At 43.7% G+C, this 22,393-nt stretch overlaps 1 protein-coding gene across 4 annotated transcripts in view; it reads left to right on the top strand.

Moving 5' to 3' along the window:
• The window catches only part of mob2a (MOB kinase activator 2a), a 91,679-nt gene extending 71,414 nt beyond the window's left edge, over window positions 1-20,265 (top strand). For all 4 annotated transcript variants that reach the window (XM_080438582.1, XM_080438581.1, XM_080438580.1 and 1 more), the window contains exons 2-5: window positions 10,087-10,247; window positions 12,434-12,527; window positions 16,406-16,530; window positions 17,752-20,265. In XM_080438582.1, the coding sequence (XP_080294708.1) occupies window positions 10,087-10,247; window positions 12,434-12,527; window positions 16,406-16,530; window positions 17,752-18,074 (703 nt within the window). In that variant the 3' untranslated portion in view covers window positions 18,075-20,265. The remainder of the gene's footprint in view (window positions 1-10,086; window positions 10,248-12,433; window positions 12,528-16,405; window positions 16,531-17,751) is intronic.
• The last annotated feature ends 2,128 nt before the right edge of the window (window positions 20,266-22,393 follow it).

The raw sequence follows: 22,393 nt of genomic DNA, 5'->3' as shown, positions 1-22,393 counted from the left end.
GCTCGTATTTATGGAACTTTCCATGGCATTAATAGTAAGAGTTGACTGTCAAACATTAACTGCATCAGGTGAAACTATATCAACGCATGTTTTTCTTGTTGTGTTGTTTCTACTGTGGTTGTAGTAGTTTTGGAGTCATCGTTCTTGTTGCTGTCTTTCGAAACGTGTTGTAACTTGTTGTGAGTTTAAAGCGAAACTTGTCCCGTGTTGTGTTGTCTCGAGTCTTTTCATATGGAGAGGAGAGATCGATTGTTTTATTTGATTGAATCCTGACCGTTTCGATCTATGACTGACTAGCCGGGACGTTTTAAAGAATGATGAAAGGGTCGCTTCTACCGCAATGATATGATCAGGATTGTGTATTGGAGCGTCTAGTTCCGGCGTTTACAGCCAGTGAGTTCGGTTCAGCTGGTCTGTGAAAATAACTCGATCTACAAGCTAACGACGCGTTGCGGTGCTTGTAGATCGAGTTATTTTCAACGGAGCGACACCGTCGTACGACGGGAGTATGGCTGTCTTTTAAAGCGATGGTTCCCAAACTTTATAGCTTGAGACCCAAAAGAGCAATGTGAAGTCTTCTCGGGACCCAAACTAGTGAAAAGAGCTTGTAGATCGGCTATTTTCATAACTTTTTTTGGATTTGTTTTATAATTTATGGAATTTCTTTGATTGTTTTTTTTTATGTATGAAATTATTTAGAAAAAAATAATTTTTCAAATTCATGAAAATTGTGACCCATAAAATGTGTCCGCGACCCACGGTTTGGGAAACAGTGCTTTAAAGCTACTCATCATTAGGCAGACGGATCTCCCCAGCAAGAATGAACTGAGGGCAATGTGATCCGTCTTCTCTTCTCCTGTGAATCATTTATTTAAGATTCCAAGTTCTGTTTAAATCTAAGCAAGCACAAACCTAACATAACTATAGGGAGTTATTTAATAGACACACGTCATCAATATTGCAACAGTTCTTGGTGGACAGTCATGTTAAAGTTTTACATTATGCTTCTTAAAGGAGGAAACCAATTAGTCAAGTGCTCTCTGATTATTATTATTTTATTTTTTTACAGTTTTTGAACCGTAAAAAAACTGTAAAACATAATAATGAAAAAAACAACAACAATTGAGTAACAGTTACCTACTTAGTACTTAACGCTTTTTGTGTGAATACAACTTAATAATCTGTATGGTAGACCAGTGGTTCTCAGAGTGGGATCCGGGGACCCCCAGGGGTCCTTGAGGAGGGGGTTCCAGGGGGTCCCCAGCCAAAATCAGTTTAATCACTTTAACCCATACATCAGCTAATTAGAAAATAGCCAATCTACAAGCTCACAACGCACAGCGATATGACCCATAAACTTGTAGATCTATTTGTCAAACAATCTAGGGAAAATGAGAAACGTATAGCACAAAATATTTTTGAAACATTTAACACAAATCTATGGGGGTCCCTGACACAACATATTTTCTGATGGAGGGGGGTGGGGGGAGGGGGGAGGCTGCGGCCAATACATATTTGGGGGTCCTTGACATGAAAAAGTTTTGAGAACCACAGTTGAGAACACATAATTATGTTAATTCAACAAAGCGTAACACAACTGCACTGGTTGTATTTGGTCTCCCTGCTCTTATATTGCTCAGTGGTTCTCAAACTGGGGTCCGGGAACCCCCAGGGGTCCTTGAGGGGGGTTCCAGGGGTTCCCCAGCAAAAGTAGTTAACAATATTTAACCACTTTATCCGCTGTGAGCTTTTGATTATTTTTGGAAAAAATATTTTAAACATTTTTTGTCCCTGGCACAACATTTTCAGATGGGGGGGAGGGGGGGGCCTGTGGCCAAATAACATCAATTTGGGGGTTCCTTGGCATGAAAAACTTTGATAACCACTGAATGTCAAAATGCAATCCCCCCCCACCTGAGGAAGGCGGTGCACTCCATGAGCTCAGCTCAGTGGTAGATATTTTGGCACTTGCTCGCACGGTGACCCTGTTCGGGTAGGACAAGGCTTCACGAAAGTATGTGGTGCTTTCTCAGCCGTCATGGATCCGCAAACGAAAGACAGCAGTCAGCAGACATAAAGACTCAGAAGAATGCATGACCCACATAGAAGAATTAAATAGTGTAAATAGACTTGGAACAGGATTCCCATACATACAGCGTTAATAACCCCATGGGGGGGGGAAAAGAAACATTGCAACATCAAGGGGAGTGGGGGTGAATGGCATGCATACTGCATGCTCATGCTCTCTAGACCAGTGTGGAAAAATGGGCCGATGACCTCTGTCATGTTTACATCTGTGAACTGTACTCGCCTTGCATGTGTCATGTGAGAGCTGAGACATGCAGTCATTATGAGTGTGTTCCTTCAGGGGACACAGACAGCCCTGTTAAATTCATTTGTGGAAGGATCTGGTGGTGGTGACAGGTGTCTTCATGTCAAACCGGCAGCCCACAGGGCATATGCCTTGTTGTCTATTGTCCACCCCCCCCCCCACCCCCACCCCTCACAGACAGAATAGCAAATAGTTTGAAGAATATGTCCACCATTTTAGGATCGCTAAACAGAATGCTGCATGCAAGCAGTGGAATGCGTCGGTGTGTTTGTGTGGTACAGTGGTAAGGTCTATCGTAATATCTCCTTAACAAGTAATGACAGGCCCTACTGTACGCCGCTCCTATCCAGGGACACTTAATTGCTTTCTTTAACCTCCTCTCAGAAATACCACACCGATGGTAATCAGCTGACTTTCTTAGAAGCGCCCACCTTCAATTTATTATTTACCTTTTATAGCCGCCAATGAAAAAATAGGGAGTTTCCAGAAATTCAACATGTGAAAGGGGGGTGGTGGGGGGGGGGGTGAACAAAAGAGGGACTCTATCAAAGTTAACAAGGACACATAGTTTGAGTTTCACAGGGGGAGGAGACTAGACCTGTTTATGACTTAACAGTTACCTTGTTTCCTCCTTCAACGGATGGTTAAATGCCCTTGATTTGGAAGCCGGTCTGAAGATAAGGGTGACATGGATAGTTAAAAAGAAATTGGTTGGTGATAAAGATCTGTGGGATTTGTGGCATTGTGTATTGGCTGTTTTTTGTTTCCAAACCCTATATTAGTTGACCGGGGTCCCCCAGGGCTCTATACTGTTGGGGGGCTTGTAGAGTTGTGGGCTTGTAGATCTGCAATTTTCGCCAAATGGCCGTCCCAGAATAGGGATGCTAGGGTTCATGTGGTTAATGGTCTCTCACAGTTTGCCGACACCTATTGATTGAATCATTTCCCTGCTTTGTTCCCATGTTTTGGATGCAATAATCACCTGATTGGATTGATCACAAGGATTGTGGCAGACCTCTGTCTACTCTCCAGTCATATCAGCAATGTCTTATCTTGTCAGATCAATGTTTAATCTAGCTATCAGATTAAGGGTGCCGGCTACAGTACATCACTCAACAAGGTACTCAACCTGGGGCTCCACATAATCTCATTTTACCCACCCACGTGTGTTGTGATGCTGACGAGGCTCCATTACAAGGTCGGTATGGGGGGTCTTGTGTGCTTTACAGAAAACCATTCATCACTGGAGGACAAGATGAGAGAGGAGGGGGTCACAGCTGTACTGGTCTGGGGTCGGTACATGCAGTATCTAAATTGGAGCTGGGTGTGCTGGTTATGTCTGTACTTGAATAATTGAGTTACAACCACTACTGCCACTTCTGGTGATGTTCCTGATTGACAGCTGACCCATTTTGTTGCTTGCCTATGTCCTTGTCCAGTTCTTTACTTATTAAGTATACTTTTGTGTGTACACACACAGTGAATGCTCTCTTAAAACTCATGTGTAACTTTACACAGAGCAGCTATTCTGTGTAGACCTCAGCATTGCGAAGCTTGAGCCGCTGGGCTGGTCTGTCCTTAACGCGGACTCTTTTTAGCCCCGTAATGGCTGTCGTGGTTTGGCTCTGCCTGGCTTGGCTCAGGATGCCTGTGCTCTCCTCCTCAGTCTGTGGTTTTTCAGGGAAAAGGGCCATTGAAAGTCTATTCAGTTTGAGTCTTGAAATAGATCAGGAGGCCTGGTTGGGAGCTCTCTTTACAAAATGACAGAGTTCTCTCTCTCTTTCAAGTCCAGTGTTATCAGAGGCTAAAGCATGATTTATGCTGTCCTCGTATGACTTTTTTGGGCTATCATAACCCAGTGATATCGTGTTGCTATTGATGTTTTGTCACATTATGACCAAGATGGACCTGGAGCAAAGTTCATTAAGGATATCAGAACCTCCTGGCATTCGATTGATTCCTTATCCAACCACTCCATCGTTCGTCTGATTACCCTCCTAGATATAGTTTTGCACTTATCTAGTTTGTTCTCTTAGAAGTGCTTAGGATACTATTTCTCATCATTATCATGGATAGTATAGTTCGTTTTGCCAGTGACAGACTTCGTGACGTACTTAAAGGTCCCAAAAAATCTACCCGAAGTCGGCGGCGGTGGCGGTAAGTGTTAGAAAGCGCCTGTGGCCAAAAATCGGCTGTTGAATGGCCGGTGTATACACTGTCATGTCGGAAGTTATAGCGAGGTGGATAGAGGGGAGGGGGGGGGGGGTGAAGAACTACATCTACAAGCTAACGTAGCTGCTGTGCAGTCACAGTGGTTATTTTTACTGCTATAATTTCTCAAATGATTTAAGCATGCACACGTTCAAGCCATGGGCTATTTTTAGCACCATACCAATAGCCGTCTGTTGATGTGGTGTGGAGAGAGATGCATTCAGCACCTTTTTCACACTTTTCAACCGACTTAGTCTGTAGTAGTCTGGACAACAAAAGTTTGGTGTGTTGAGTTCTTTACAAGGGGCAGAGAGGGACACGGAGCATATTTTTACTACTTGGATTGCTCCCTTCACTACTTACCGGAAAGATTACCCCAAGAATGGCACTGTTCTGGAGAGAAATAGATCCACCCACAACTCCCCTGAGAGAGAATTTTAAATGACTGACTGGCTGGTTAGGCTCTTAAAGGACATATTTGGGATCATCTTGCCCTCTGCACATAATTCCTCTTGTCATTAGGAAACTCAAAAGCAAACTCCTCTTTTCAGTAGAGTGAGGAACTTTGCCTTCTGCATGAAGCAGAGAGAAGCTGGAAGCCGCCATCTTTGTCTTGTTTAACAGTATGGGATGAATGTGAATGCAGTTCACCCTCGCAAATTGTATTAACTACGTCCATATGCCAACAGTTAGATTCCTACGCAATACAGCAGGCCAATTTAAGTAACAGTTGTGCAATATTCGGCTTGGCAGGAACCAAAGGCTGAAGGGGGGAAAAGTATTCACTGTGTGGGTTACATGGGTTAAGTTGAAAGGGGGGGGGCCTAGATACGTTGAATAAATTTAAATTGCCTTACGTTACGCACTTACAAAAACAAACTGTGGCCTCTGGTTTCTAGGCTTATAAAGTTGCAGCATGTACGTTGTGCGTCAATGTCGATCGAATCAGCGTTTTTCGAACTGAGCTGAATGACCGTGCTATGTCTTTGGCACATTCAGCAGTCAACAAAATTGTCTTACGTTTTCCTGCTTTGAACTATTGTTCAACAGGGCATTTTGGTAGCAAATTGTAGCACTTTTAGCCGAAGCACTTAAGCTAATTCCCCCGGCATAGTTCTATAATGTGGTCCCGAGTGATTCTTTGTATTAATTGGAACCAGGTTGCCGGTTAATGAGACAGGCTCTGGGTGTACCTGCCAGAGGCCTGGTTGTCTTTAGAGAGAGGGGTTTATTTTAGAGCGGTGTGTATTCAGCTAACGCACAGAAGCCACCCAACTAGTGTTAAGTGCAGCAACGCCGAGCCAAGTGATGTGCGCACCAGTCGCTCAACAGACGTGGACATTGTGAGCGTTTTTTGTGTATGTGTGCACAGACAGGTTTTACTGGACGCGCGACACGTGCTTGCACAAACATACACTAGACGGGGCTAATTTCTGCAGGGTTTTCTCGGGGCCCTCGTGGTGGAATCAGGCTGGTGACGCAGCTGTTGGGTCCAGCTGGTCAGGCCATGAAAAGGGAGAGGGGGGGGATATAGTCAGCTGTGTGCGTGTGCCCATGCATGTGTGTATATGTGTGTGTGAGACAGTCTTTGAGGAGAAGTTGGTGTCAGTGAAAGGTAACGTGGGGGGGTGGGGGGGGTCTGAAAAAAGAGAGAGTAGCTACAGACAGGAACCAACAGCTGTTGGGTCGGTCTCTGCTCAACTGACCCCAATGTCACCCTGGTATACAACTTCCCTATTGTTTTTGGTCGAGATAAGCACCATCAAATCAGTCACCCATTGCACAGCATTACTACTAAACAGATAGAAATGCAGTTTCTATTTTGTTAGAATTTGTGGGCCGTGCAGGGCCTGCAGAGTACATTCCATTTTGTAATACTGTATATCTAACTCGCTTTGACAAAGCTTTCATACACAAAGATGTTGTCTTGGATCTTCTCGTCGACTCCCATTTCTTCCCTGGATTCTCTCTGGGTGTATATCACGGATGGGTTCCCACTGGTGCCAGGCTGACTGTGGCAGTCCCCCAGCCCCAGAGACGTGCCCAGCCCTGGCCTTAGTTCCCCTCCACTCTTGCCTTCTGGCCTGCCCTGATCTGGCCTGGTCTGGTGTGTGCAGGAGTCATCTACTGCCTTTTATGGCAACAACTTTGCCTGAGAGAACTTTACCAAGAACGCGTGTGTGTGTGTGTGTGTGTGTGTGTGTGTGTGTGTGCACGCGCATTGGGCAGACGGACTATGTACGCATGAGGGGAGGGGTGCTGGCATAGAGGAAGTTTTCTTTATCCTAAAATAAACTAATGGCTCCAGAATTTCACCTCCCTGTACCACACAAATGTTCAAAAGGAGGGAGGAGGAGGCGTTTGTATGGAAAATGACGAAATTACAGAGAGAGAGAGACAGGAAATGGCTCAGTGAAACAGAATGTTTTCAAAAGGAAAGGGGGGGAGAGACGAAAACGAGCCGTCTTGAAACTTTTCACAGGAGTGGAATGGATTCTGTGAGGGGCTTATAGCCGAGAGGCCTTTGAACTGTTAGTGTGAGCTGATGGTATCTGTGGAAGAAACTCCTTTTCCCCGAGTAAGCTCTTTCACATGACGGAACATGTAGCTCACGGCATGAATGCCACATGGACCACATGGATGATGTGCCTCTGTTCTGCTCCTTGTGAGAGGCGAGGGGGAGGAAGCAGCCTGCCGGAGATAAAAAAAGACATGGGGTAGAAAATGATAAGATGAAAGTCTGATAAATGGATAGCATATTTAAAAAGAAGAGGAACAGTTACCTTTTTTCAGACCAATATTGCGATTGCAATTGCGATCACGACAATCTTTTTAAGTCAATCTTTACTAGTTCCATTTATTTTGTTTATTTTTACTGAAAATAATCAATCGTAAGACGAATAGCAAAAATAGCCAGTCTTCACAATGACAAACTGTTGTGAGCATGTAGATTGGTTAAGTATAAAGGGTTTAAGTGGTTAAAAGAGATAAACGTGAGAGTGGAGGCAGGGGGAGGAGAAGGGGCATGGTGGTGAGATGAAAGGGAGAGGACAGGGATGGGAGTACGGGGGGCTTCCTCCACACAAAGGTCTATTTGGACAGGTGAGCCTACACTACAGCCACGAGAAGGAGGGAACCAAAAGACATCGAGAATCTAGTAGTGGTGAAGAAATGTCTGCAATGCTTGAGTGAAAGGACTCAGGTCACAGGGAAACAGACAGAGATCAGACATGTAAAGTAGAGGAGAAACAGAAAGTAGCCTGTCATTAATAATTAGCCAACAGCGTACTGTGTGTGTAGTGTAGGGTTGGGATCCGGAACAGGATCCAACATTGTGGAACCAGCATCGGTTCCTAAAGGATCCTAAAGGATCCCAATCCTAGTGTAGTGTCCTTGGCTTCACTGCTCTGGTTCTGCTGGCTAATAAGCCAGCATCATGCCACGGTTAGTCATTCCCCAGCAAACGTGTACAGTATGTGTGTGCGTGCGTGAGAGCCTGGTACGACAGTCAAAGTGAAGTGTTAAGGTCCTTACACACCGGGGCGAATTCTTCATGCGAATAAATACGTTTTTTTTAAAAACCTTATAAAGTCAATGCAAGCGTCCACATCAGTTTCTCGAAGCGAAAATAGCGTCTTTTAAATATTCGGAAAGAGTCAGAATTTTGCGTATATTCGCATATTCGCCGGTGTGTAAGGACCTTAAAGCTGTAAGCTTGGGTGATATCCATTTTTTTTTAATTGAATCTCATATTGGTAGTAAATATCGCCCTGAGCCTATAAATGCAATTTAGAAAAGCCATGTGGGTGCTCTTGGACAGTAGAGGATGTATCACGAGGTGTTGGTAATAAATGGCTGGCACTGAGAGTTCTGCAGGCATGGTGTGTCAATCTGGGAGACCAGGTTGATGTCTGAAAGCGGAATGAAAACAGGGCTTTTGAATACTGCACACCAGCTATGGGGCCTCACGCTCCACACTCATGTCATGTTTTGTATGTGTTGATTAGTTCCCATGGTTATCAGCTGGGGTTCCTTCATCCCCCCCACACTTCGCTACCCTTCACTCTTACATAAATCTCCATGTGTCTTTTTCTTTGGCTGTATGTATCGTGGACTTGTCTCCCCCCCCCCCCTCTCTCTCTCTCGGTTTCTCTCTCCTTCCGTTTCTGATTCGCTCTCTCTGTTTCTCTCTGTCCCTGCAGAACATAGGCCAGCATCCAATAGCGGGAATTCTGGGAATCGGTTGAACAGGGGGAGTGTCTCTTTGAAAGGGGGAAAGGCAAGAGCCAAGAACACATGGCTGGATCATTGTTTTTAGACACAGGGTTTGTTGGAAATAGAAAAGATTGCAGGAGAGAGAGAGAGAGGGAGGAGGGCAGCGGAGCGCGGCGGAAATGAAGGTCAACAACAGCGCAATAAATTGAAGGGGAAGCAAAGTAGAATTGTCCCTGTCCTCAAGCAAACCCAAACAACAGTAGCACAGCCCCGTAGACTTTCAGAGAGTCCAGAGGTAAAGGGAAGAGAGGACTTAAGTCATTACAGAACGAGAAAAGCCTTGGGAGTGGAATGCAGATCATGCTGTTTATATTCTTCTCAAGTTCCCTTTTGATGCCCGGAATAGAGATACTTCAATATCAACTTCAAGTCGGGGGCTCACTTAAGAATGATTTATAGGTGAGCGCCGATGTCGTGCACCGAAAATGTCAGATCTGCAAGCTTAACGCGCCACAGCACAACGCATGGTGAACCTTGTAGATCTGACATTTTCGGTGCACGACACCCACGCGCAACTAAGTGTAACTTGGGCTTCATCCTCCCAAGTTCTGGAGAAAGGCAGACTGTTTTGAGGGCAGATCCGCGCAAGTAAGTCTGTTTAGCCATGCGGCTGAACAGAACAAAGCCGGCTGTGTCAGCTCTTTTTATTTGTCTCACTGGAGTATCAAGCCTTTTGACCTTTGACCCCAGATAAGCCTGCGTCAGTGTAGGGCGGGGGTGGGGGGGACAAGAGGTTATGGCCCTGGAAGTGTAGGGCGAGTGTGATGTGACATACGCATGCTAAAACTAGCAGTGGAAGTACAAGGCGCTCGGGACGATCGTCTGTGCGGTAGTTCTCGGCGTAACGATGGGTCAGAGGTCAGCCTTGTGGCACGGCTACAGCCACATGAGGCTGTCTGTATGGGAGCGCTGGGCTGGCTGCTATGAATGCCATGTCTCTGTTGGTTCATACTAATCTGTTGGCGTGTGTGTGTGTGTGTGTGTGTGTGTGGCAGAGAAAACAACTAAATTAGTAACGATGCTAACACTTGTACCATTTGAAAGGTTCCCAGCCTCATTTGATAGCCATGCACTAGCACACAGACACCAAAGGTTCCAGAGGGTTTGCAGATCTCTGGAATTAATCCATGATCTGCATCTTAACAACAGTTTGCCATGGCCTCGGTTGAATTTTCCATTTTCAATACATGATTTGTGTACAGTTCAACACTGCACGCGTGTCCACACTACCTAACCTTAACCGTTCCCTTCTCCTTTGTGTCTTGCAGGAAGTCGAAGACGAAGCCCAATGGGAAGAAGCCGCCGGCAGAAGAGAAGAAGCAGTACCTAGAGACGGAGTTCACGAAAATCCGCGTGGTGGACTTTGACCTCAAGGAGCTGGTGGTTCTCCCCAGAGAGATAGACCTCAACGAATGGCTCGCCAGCAACAGTGAGTAGTCTGCACCGTCTGGCGGTAGAGAAGCTCTAAAAAGGCTCCTAAGAATAACAAACGGAAGTTGTCTGGAAGAATTGTATACACCGTAAAATCCTCTGTTAAATTAACGCAGATGAGGTTCACCAGAGCCATATAAAAAAAACCTACACTTTATCCAGTCTAAGTAAATGTATTTCAGCTGTAACTTACCGTAACTGACTTCTCTTCGGTTTACACTAGACCCTAAAAGTTTCCAAACGTGAGATGCACGAGATGCTCAAGAGTAATGGCCTCTCGGATTTGGAATGCTCCGTTTCAGACATTTACTTTTTTGTTTTTTTTTCCTGTTTTGTTCACCTTGGTATGCACTTGTCATCTGGAGACTGTGTTCCATTGATATTGGAGCTGTTGAATCTGACACAGCCAAGTCCTTAACATGTTGCAGCCGTGCTACAGGCCATAGCCTGTTCTCAATAATAATACCATGCGCTGCATGTTTTCTTTTTTACCACAATCGTTTTACAGCCAAATCCAGTCCCTGTTGCGCAACACAGTATTTCAACTCGTACTGAAGATGATCAGTATCGGCATGATCATCTCCTCAAGACTTTTAACCACTAAAACCCTATATTGTACGACGAATGGCAAAAATTTCCAATCTGCAAGCTAACAACTTGTAGATCTGCAGTTTAAAAAAAAAATCTGTTTTTTTTTTATTTTTTTTATACAAGACAAAGGACAATACAATATACTGCAGGAAGATAACAAAAACATAACATGAAAACTATTATTTATTTATTTTAATAATCTTTTTATTTGGCCAAAAAAAGAGACACCAGAATCAAAGTAGTTATGTCTTTGTACTGTGCTGACTTAGCTGAAGTGGGCAAGGATCATGAGATTCTTTATTTTGGCGATCTTCCCTTGTTTTGGTTGCATTCCCGGATCAGCCAGGTGCTTAGTGGGGTGAGGTGAAGAAACGAAATCCAAAGACTGAGCGTTCCTTTCCCTTCCCTTCCCTTTTTAGCTGATAAAACACTTCTTCTGTAAAAACAGACTGGGCATGTTTTGTGCCCACGAATGGTTTTGTTGTTCCAGACTGAAAATTGTAAATGTGCACAAAACTTACATACACTAAACTTGTCAATCATGTTTTAACCACATTAACCCCGGTGTCTTTATTTTGGGAAATTATTTTCTACATTAAATATATATATATTTTTTGGTACATTTCCAAAAATTGCAGAAGCTCATAACACGTCACATCCGCTTTGTGAGCTTTTGGATTGGCCATTCTTTGCTATTTATCATGCATATTATAGGGCTTAAGTGGTTAAACACAAACCTGTTCTGTTTTCAAGAACTTAATATGCACTTCCTTTTTATAAGACAAACACAAATCCCACCATCTGCCAGTTTGCATGCGAATTGTTGCGTGTATGACATTAATAAGTGATTACATGATAAATAGTTATTGTACTCTACTCTTTAATTTGGGACTAATGAGTCCTTTTAGCATGTAACCGAGTGTGACGAGGTTCCCTTGAGGCAGAAATACCTGTTTCAGGTTTAGGCAACGGAGCCAAAAACTCCAAACACATGCCAAAGATGCAGCCACCTCCCATTGTATTCTTTTCATCTGGGGCACAGTCACTGTCATGTGCTCCATTTGATTGATTATTGTTTGTGACAGTCACTTTCCACGGATTATAGTGATAGATAACATAAACAGACATACGTTACGGCATGTCCTCATCTTATCTTCCATAGGAGAACATGGCCTGACACTTTCAGATTACTAATATGTCTGTCTGCCTTCAATATTAATTACCCTGGCAGTATTTTTATTGCTTTTATTACTAGGGACTCTTAATCACCTAAACCCCATCATCCATATACCGGGATACTCACAGAAAATAGCTGATCTGCTGGCTCACAAACGTGCCCGCGACGCGTTTGTGAGCTAGTCGATCAGCAAAGATATTTAATATAGAGCAAAAAACAGAAAAGTCATTAGTACAGAGCCCTGTGGGACTCCGCTCAACAACGTACTATGGGGTTTAAGTGGTTAAGATTTCCTGGGATCCAAACAGTATTGACAATGTCCTAATCGTCCCATTTGTTGATGAAGCAATCCTAATTAAATTACTGTGTGTGTGTGTGTGTGCGTGTGTGTGTGCCTCTCTTTGTGTGAACCACAGCGACAACATTCTTCAACCTTATCAACCTGCAGTACAGCACCATCTCAGAGTTCTGCACTGGGGACACCTGTCAAGCCATGACGGCCTGCAACACGTGAGTACAACCGCTCCAGCTGTTGGTTTATTCAGCAGCGTCCCGCCGAGTCCCATTGGTTTATTCATCGGAAATCTTAGCGTCCCATTGGTTAATTCATCAGAAGTCTACCGTCCCATTGGTTAATTCAACAGAAGTCTTATCGTCCCATTGGTTAATTTATCTAGGAACGCCTGAATCCCTGGCATACTGCCATGGTTCGGAGGGGGTCATAACCTCTGGGATGTTCCCACTTCCTTTAAACCATTCAGTCCTTTTGTTTGAGCTCACTAGGTCATTGCTAATGTTGGAATCCCCAGCTCGCTCATTGCATTCTCAAACTGCTTGCAGTGGCATGCTATACACGTTCATGGATACATTTCATGTGCTGCATTCCCTCGGCCGCTGCGTCTGCCTTTTATCTGGCGTCTGCTGGCGATGCCACTGAATTCAGGACATGCAGTTCCTAGATCGAGTGCCGTGATCAGGCTGTTCTGACTGAGACGAGGCTGAATGTTAAACAACTCAGCCATTTTGTTCCTGTGTGTACCTGGGAGGGAGGGAGGCCTGGGGGCGTTGGTGCAAAGGCACATGCATAACTATTACACAAAGTCACCAGACAGGGTCTTAAAATGTCACTGCTGCCTGTGATGTTTATAGAGGAATGCTGTGGCTGTCCCACTGTGGGAGGCCGTCCTTGTCCTCTGAGGTGCTTAATTGCTGGTGATGTCTCCCCGTAGAGCAAAGCAGGGCATACCCCCTACGGTAGTAAAAAGGCTGTTAAGGACAGTCATAACATGAAGTCCTATTCAGGCCATGTTAACAGAGGGGAGGTGGCCCCACTGTAAGTATTTATACAACTTATTTTGAGTATTTATACAACTAGTTTACCCTGTCGGGGTGCGGTGCCTCCTTTATGTGTGATTCCTTGTCTTCGGGAAAGAGGCCTTCTTCCCCCGTGTATACTTAAGGCTGGAAGAACCAGATTACCCACGCTGCAACTCATGTCCTCTCTGCTCTTCGTATGTCGCACGTAAACACGCAAACACACTTGCACACGTCACAAATAAACAGTCAAAACTGGACTGTGACACGTGACGGCTGCGACGAACAATAGAGCGATCATTGAGAAACGGCAGTTGTGAGAGATTTGCCGTCACTGACAAAGCATGTCACGAGTTCATCTTTTAGTCATGACTGTATTTCTTCCTCCCCACGTCACCTTAAGCTACTGTTATTATCACACACGCCCTGAGAAATAACCTACTTTTCTGGCGTGTGAAATGGCAACAGTGGCAGAAGTTTTCTTTTGTGCAAGTTCTTTTGTTTTGTTTTAAATGGGCTGTGGAAATGAAAAGTGGACGGCCCAAATTGAAAGGACTTCTAGAATTACTCAGAATCTAAGTCTTCATAATGCGCACTACTGCTGTACCCAATCATTACGATGTGTGCAGTAGGGCTGTCACTATTTCCTTTTTTGTGTGTGGTTATTCTGTCAAAGTCTAATCATTTAAGTCCTATTTTATACTCATTTTGTCATTGTGAGCTTGTAGATCACCTATTTTTGATTAAAAATAATGTTTTAACCTAAAACAATTTATTCTGATCAATTAAACTGTTCAGTTCGATGCACCCGTAGTGTGTAGTAAGACATTATAAGAGTGAGCTCCACCATTCATAATGGTCACGGGCAGCAGTCTTTCTTCCACAGTGTGTGCCATGGTGTGCCACAGGAGCGCCACCCCGCCCTTTCCTGTATGTACGGGGCCTGGCATCCATCCTGGGCTGGTGCAGGCGGCGTCAGTGCCCCCCTGCCCTAAGGCAGAGCTCAGCACTATTTTTGGAAAGAAAAGTTTCCATGAGCTATGAGAGGGAACAGGACCATTTGTTAGTTATTTAGACCCGTTTTGAGTGGGTGGATGGGTGTGTTGAGGGAGAGACACATGATGATTATACGCTTATGCCATAATGTAAGGAAGTCATCGTGCACAACGGGAACAACCCATATGACCTTCGTTGCATGTCTGTGCTTTTTTTGGGTTCTCTTTTTTTATCGTGTACACAAGTGAAGCGGGGAAGACCGGTTTTGTGGTTCAGTCAGTGTTTCTCCCACGCAATCCCGACAGGAGCGGAGCGCCCTGGCCCCTGGTCCTGTGGTCAGCCCCCCCCCCCCTCGTGCAGGGTCAGTTATGTGGACTCTTTACATTCCTCAGGATTTGTAATGTCTGCTTCCCAAGACCCTAACACCACTTTTCCACCAGCCCTGCCCTGGCCTGGTCTGGTCTGGACTGACTAGTGTAAATGGCCACTTATCCTTTTGCATTAGGGGTGATATACAATGAATCGAACTAATCGATTTATTAAAGAAATCATTGATTTTAATCAAATTGATTTTCAAATATAGCGAAAGTAACTACAAGCTCACGCGACGCAAGTTTTTTTTGCTATTTTTGGGCCTGTCAACTGTCAGCTGTTAGATTCACCTCATTGAGCCCCAACCTGAATGAGTCTGGTTTCAGCCTAGAATCTGGATCGGATACCCTTCCCACTTTTGTAACTCAGTCGGCTTCCAGGCTTCATTAGTTGGCTAATAGCCGCCCTGCTCCTATCTCTGAGGTGTCTGCTGACTTGCTAGCGTGACTGCCGTTGTGTTTGTTTGTTGACACCCGGCTTGACCTTTCGCTGACTATGATTCTTCTGTCGCCCGGGCCCTGAGGGGTTTCGGCCTTCGGTTACGCCGCTCAGCTTATCTGGGTCACCCTCCCCGGAAATGTTTGACCAGCGGAGGGACCGGGCCAAGCGACAGGGGGATCGGTGTCGCGTTACTCCTGAGACTGCAGGGAATTTGGCCCGATCAGGAAATGAAAGGCCCGGGGCAGCGGGTTCACTAAGTCCACTGGAATGAAAATATGCAAAGATGATGGCTTGTGTTTGGATGTGTGGTTCCATCCAGGACACCAGGGGGCAGGCTTGAGACCAGTGTGATGAGGAGGCCATGTCCTTATACAGACACCAGTCATTCAGAAAGAGAGCAGGAAGGAATCTGGGTTTGTCCAGAGTTGTGAAACAGCCTGGATGTGGGCAGTGTGTCATCAGACACCTCTGTCTTGTCCTAACGGGTGCTGTAAATGAATCAGCCGTTTCCGAGTTTCAGGAAATGCTCTTCTTGATATGTAACCTGCTTTACCCCCGACCGACCGTGAACATCTTTGGAAAAACATTCACTCAACATTGAATCAAAAATGAGCCCAGTTCGTAGTTGTGAAATATCCGTACTCACCGTCACTTCCAACACGGATCATGTTGTAAAAATGTGCATGTGATGTTTTCATGATGGAAATAACCTCTATTCTAATGGATCCAATATAGTTACTTACTCACAAGCTCTTGTTAATTGGTTAAATATTTATAAATCACACTTAACCACTTTGAACCTGATGTCCCTATTTTTGGCATCTCATTGTTGGCAAAAACGTTCAATATTTTTCACAAAAATTTCCAAAGTAGCAAAAAAATATATATGACAATGTATAAAATAGGGCATTAATTTATGGAAAAACATATCGTCTCTGTCCGGTGGAAACCTCATATGTCCAAAACTGTTACTTTTCAGGATTCAAATTCAAAAATGGCAAAAGTAGCAGATCTGCAAGCTCAAGGCGCATCGCTTCGCGCCGCTTTTTAAGCTTTCAGATCGGCTACTTCAAGTTGCAGAATCAAGTAGGACGTTAATTAACGAAAAAACACAATGTTAGAATATGGAGATAAGAGGATTCTACCCCGACAGCGACTATAAATAGATTAAATATGGACATACAAGTTTCCTGTCCAACGGCAATTATGTGTTGTGAAATGTGCAGCATTATGTAACACTTCCCCTTCCTTGTCTGTCTCTGCAGAATATACTACTGGTATGATGAGAGGGGGAAAAAGACGAAGTGCACTGCTCCTCAATACGTCGACTTTGTCATGAGTCTTTGTCAAAAACTGGTCACAGACGACGACATCTTCCCTACAAAATACGGTAATTCGTTTTCTTCTTTGGTTTCAGGCTTTCAGCTGCTACAAAGCAAACCCCTCAACTCTGAGAATGTACCCATGTTCATATTTACACTTTCAGGGTTAAATTAGCACACATTTTCAGCTGTGCTTCAGTATCAGGGAAGGTGCAGTTCTAAATTTGAGGGCACATGTATTAGATTTACTTACACTTTATTACTTGTTACTTGATATACCTAACTTTTATTACCATTAAACCTTGTACTATTTACTGTGTGTTGGACATTATCTTTGCATTACATGTATAAAATACAGTCTTTAAATCTTGAATCTAAATTATACAGATGTTTACAATGTGATGGTGTTGCAGTGCCCTCTGCTGGTGCACTTGTTGAACAGCAGGGCAGTGTAGCTCAGTAGTCAGCTGACTTATACCAACGTTTTTCTTACAATTGGTAATCGACAGGCCAGGTATTTGACTTCAATAAAGCCTGGTTTACACGTAGTAGTGTGACCCGATGCACAAGGAAGTATTCAGGCAGAATAGTTCTAAGGTCACAGACCTTCATCAGGATGATGAAGGTCAACATTGATTAAAGGTAGGGTAAGCGATATCTTTTGGTAAAAAAATAAATAAAAAATTAAGTTAAAGCTGTATACTCTGATAATAATCATTGCTATAGAGTGTTTATTCAGTAACAGAGGTGTCCTCGTCTCTCAAGCTCTTTAATAAACAGAAAATACAATTTCAGTTGGGTTGCTTAAATTCAGCCAAACCGTACCGCGTACCCATTTATCAGCTTAAATTGTATTGTGTTCCAATTTTATCTGCTAATGTCTTTATGTCATCACTTCCAATTTCACTTATTAATCCTACATCCTGTATGTGTTATCTCTCCTGATTGGATCAAATTGTTAAATTATCTCGAGCTGCAAATAAATGTTTTGTTTACTGAAGAGCTGGAGAGACAGGGAAACTTCTGTTACTGAACAAACACTCGATAGCAATAAGTATTATCAGAACATAGAGCTATTTAACACTTATTTTAACAAAATATCACTTACCCTATCTTTAATCAATGTTAAGCCGCATACAGGCATCATATAGGCTCTAATGCAGCATGACAGCGAGTCGCTGGTTCAATTCCCGAGCGTTAATCTACGAAAAAAGTTAAAACATGGAGATAAGAGGTTTGTGCACAGCGACGATATCTAAACCCAGTCTTGTGTCCTCTTTCCCTTCCAGGCAAGGAGTTCCCCAACTCGTTCGAGTCCTTGGTAAAGAAGATCTGCCGGTACCTGTTCCACGTGCTGGCTCACCTCTACTGGGCGCACTTTAAAGAGACTTTGGCTCTGGACCTGCAGGGTCACCTGAACACTCTGTACGCACATTTCATCGTTTTCGTAAGGGAATTCAACCTGGTCGACCCCAAGGAGACCTGTATCATGGACGACCTGTCCGAAATCCTCTGCGCCCCCGTCCCGCCGCAGCCCCCCGTCCCCTCCTCCGCCGACCCGGCCCCCTCAGACCCCTCTCCCTCTTCACAAAACCATGTGACGGAGAGATGAGCAGGGGCCGCGTTGAGACCACCAGCCCCGGGGGGTGATAGAAGATTAAGATAGATGGAGAGAGGAAAACACAGCCTGGCCCCCCCCTTTCCTAGGCACCAACGGCGCCAGCAGGACTTAGAGACCTTCCACTACCCTTATATTTCGCTACGACACCAACCAGCCAGACGGACGGAAGGAGAGGGGGCGGGGGGGTTTTATCGAGGGGGTGGGGTGGCGGGGAGGGGTTTGTCACGCCAGCAGGAATTGGCGTGAGCGCTTCCTCCCAAGGGGCAAATCCCTCCCATCTTCTCTGCAATTTAAACTAGGAACAAAAATGTATGTTTTTATTTTTTGTTTTATTTGATTTTTTTTTGTTTTTTTTGTTGATGTTGGAGTTTTATTTAGTTTCATTAATTTTTATTTTTTATTTTTTTTGCTCGGTGGAGGACAGTGTGACCATTTGCCCATCCCCCCCTCCCCTCCCCCCGTCCTCTGCTTGTCATACAGTGTAGGATGGGGGCTTTGCTTTGCTTAAACATACTATTGTACAGTGTTGTTAAAACGTGTGGAGAAAAAGGCATCTCTGTTAATCCTACAGCCTCTACGCTACCCCCCCCCTAGTGGCGGGGGAGTCCAGACTGTAGGGTGGATGGCCACTACGCTGGCCAGTAGGGAGCCATGTTACTGCCTGGTGGGGCGATACTAGCCAATCACTGTTTTAGGTTGAGTATCTGGGGAATGTTTAAAAGCGCTTCCTACTCAGGACCTGAAAGAATATTGTCACTGCTGCCAGAGAGAAGATTATTCTCTCTCTCTCTCTCTCTCTCTCTCTTTCATTCTCTCTCTCTCCCTTTCGCTCTCTGTCCCTCGTTCTCCCCTCTCCACAAGACCGCTCTCATTCATTCCTCCATATTACAGATGTTTGATCTTGTATAACTGTAGTCACATAATCATCCGCTGTATCCCGTTCCTAACAGCCCTGTCATAGAAACCTACATGTAGGGGGGGGGGGGTGTCGGTAAAGACATAGCGTGGCAAATGCCACACAAAAATTGAGAGACGGAGAGGAAGATATAAAGATTGTATATTAGATATTTAATCTGATCAGAGGGAACCGCTATTAACGAGACTGAAGACTATATCTGGCCCTACTAGGGAGGTTGGCGGACACCTCTTCCCCAGATGTCAGAGCTTGTTTGCTGGGTTACAGCGTGGCAGAAGCCCCCCCCCCCTTCCCCTCCCCTCCCCTCACTCCAGTAGCACAGGAGAAGGACAAAGACATTTCTCAATGTCTGCAGGCCCACAGCGAGGAGGTGGTGACAGGTGGGGAGAATGTGGTGGTTTTCTTTGGGGGGGTATTTTTTTTCTGCCCTGCTGTTTGCGTATTGCTGAAGTTCAGTGGTGGACAAAGTACTCAACCCCCCCAGTACTTGAGTCAAAGTATAATTACTCCTGTTCAAATATTGCTCCACTACAAGTGAAAGTTGCTCTTGTCAGATTTGGACTTGTGTTAAAGTACTGGAGTACTTGCTTTAAAAAGTAAAAAAATATCAATAATAGTGAAGATGGCCTATCTACACGCTCACAATGCATGGCAATGCGTTTTGAGGTTGTAGATAAGTTATTTTCACGATATTTGAAACATGGCTTTAGTGGTTAATTCATAATTTTTTTTCATTCCTAGAAATGTAGTGGAGTCAAATCTTTGCAATTTAGTGGAGTGAAAAAAATACCCAAGTAAAGTTCTGATACTCAAAAAGTTTAGTACTCAAGTAAATGTACTTTGTTACTGTCCACAACTGCTGAAGGCAAGAAATGTCATCAATATTCCCAGCACAATTTTTTTATATTTTTTTGTTTTTATTTTATTTGTCCCTTTGAAATTTTCTTTCTTTTTTTTTTAAATTATCAAAGAGGAAATTAGTTCATAAATATCATTACACATGTATAGAAAATGCACAATGTCTGCTTGGACTTCACTGTACAAAGAATCGCAAGCGGGTTCCGTCAGACATAGCCTCTGTATCGAAAGGAGGATTGGGTTTATGATTCTCCTTTTTATTTTATTTATTTTAATTTTGTTTTTTTTGTTTGCAGGGTTCTTCAGTTCTGGCTTTCATTTTTATGTATTTTAATTATTAACTAAGTTAAAAGCAATTTAATATTTTAAGCTCTGCGGATTATAATCTAATAAAAGACAGAAATGCCACTCCGTCTCTGTGTTTGCTTTCATGGCAGAAACTTCTGACAAAATAGACAGAAATCTAATTTTCAGTTCAGTCTAATTGGGAAAATAAAATGCCCAGAGATATTTAGAAATGTAGAAAAATAAATAACTTCTCTTTTGTTTATGTAAAAATAATGATACTTATAATTGTGTGTGTATATCAAATTAAGCCAATGTTTCAAAATAGTCAGTCTCTGCCCTTCCCATCTATTTTCTATGAATGACACTAGTGACCCCTTGAGGCCATACTGCTCCTTACACCCAGTCCAGAGTATTTTGACCTGACTGCCACTGCCATCCAATCCAACAGTGAGTTAAGATGATAAGGTGAGAATGATATTTATAGGTGAACAAAATGTATGTTTTCAGAATGTCAGGTTTGTGGTACATGAGGAAATCACACCCATCATCAGTTTGGTGTTGCATACCATTGACATGCCTCTTATTTATAGGGGAGCCAGTTTACATCAGAAAACTTGGCGGCAGTTTATATTACCAGCAGTGTGTGTCTTTTTTTCTTTTCTTGTACTTGTAATGTCAAACATGGACCTCTAGCACATCAATGTCCCAAACATCTAATGTATAAAAGCCACTGAGTTATTATTTAACCCATAATTGGTAAAGGAACATGTTAGTATGTTTAATGGCTTATGCCATCCATAATCCGACAGGCCACCACAGCTTAGTTCGTGAATAGGAATCACTGCATGATTTAGAAGTCAGCTAGCTATTAGCTGAAAATGTGGTACTGCTGGAATTGCGTTCAATTTGTTGTTTAACATGTGCTTTAAACATATCCTTTACAAGGACGTACAGGAAGATGAGACCATTAAAGAAGTGAAGCAGCAGCCCATGACAATCTTTGCCGTTCACACACAATGTGACCTTTCTGTTCACCTGCAGACATTAGGTTAGGTTCTAGAAGTGTTGAATGGTTCTAGAAGTGTTGAATGAGCTGCCCCCTGTTACACCTGTCTTTGCACCAAACATTATGCCACATCACCAGTATAGTATGGCAAATCTGCTCATAATTTGTGTAGCTCTGTGTTCAAAGACTGGCCTTTATCATTCATTCTACAGCCCCTTCCATCACATTCCTTCCAGGAAACATAATGACAGAATGTTTAGAATATTATGAGGACAGACATTTGACGGAACATTGTTCTACAACACCTTGGTAGCTTCGTGCAGTGACTGAACTTTTGCACTATTTATTAAAGTTATTTTCTGGGAAAAGATTTACAACCACTGTATCTCACCATAGTAAGCACCATAGATGACAGGTAAGCTCCATAGAAAGTCCAATATAGACAGGGAAGCCCCATAGTAAGCACCATAGATGACAGGGAAGCCCCATTGTAAAAGCACCATAGATGACAGGTAAGAGGTAAGCATCATAGAAGACCGTTAAGCACCATAGTAAGCACCATAGATGACCGGTAAGCATCATAGAAGACCGTTAAGCACCATAGTAAGCACCATAGATGACAGGGAAGCCCTATAGTAAGCACCATAGATGACGGGTAAGCATCATAGAAGACAGGTAAGCACCATAGAAGACAGCAGAGCCTTATACTAGAGTGTTCCGCCACGGAGGGGGCAGAAACAGCGTCGGTCACTTGGTTCATGTAAACTGGAAATGGTTACAAAAACCCTTAGACTCCAATGCAATCCGTAAACTTCCGGTTTAGGGCTTTGTCACTATTCGTCAATAGGCTATGTAGAAGACCTGGCCCGAAGAAGTGGACGGAGGTGACGTAACTCTCCTTGAATGGCTCTGGAAGACAGGTAAGCACCATAAAAGACATGTAAGCACCATAATAAGCACTGTAGAAGACAGGTAAGCACCATGGTAGGCACCATAAAAGACATGTAAGCACCATAATAAGCACCATAGAAGACAGGTAAGTACCATAGTAAGCACCATAGAAGACAGGTAAGCACCATGGTAAGCGCCATAGAAGACAGGTAAGCACCATAATAAGCACCATAGAAAACAGGTAAGCACCATGGTAAGCACCATAGAAGACTGGTAAAGGAAAAAAGATCTGAGAATATAATGACTTGCATATTCCTTTACAGAAGAACAGAGATCAACCATCTAGTTTAG

The sequence above is a fragment of the Gymnoscopelus braueri genome, assembly GCF_963280865.1.
Source record: "Gymnoscopelus braueri genome assembly, chromosome: 9".
Classification (NCBI taxonomy): Eukaryota; Metazoa; Chordata; class Actinopteri; order Myctophiformes; family Myctophidae; genus Gymnoscopelus; species Gymnoscopelus braueri.
Note: the sequence above shows the minus strand (reverse complement) of the source record. Positions and strands in the feature narration are given on the sequence as shown.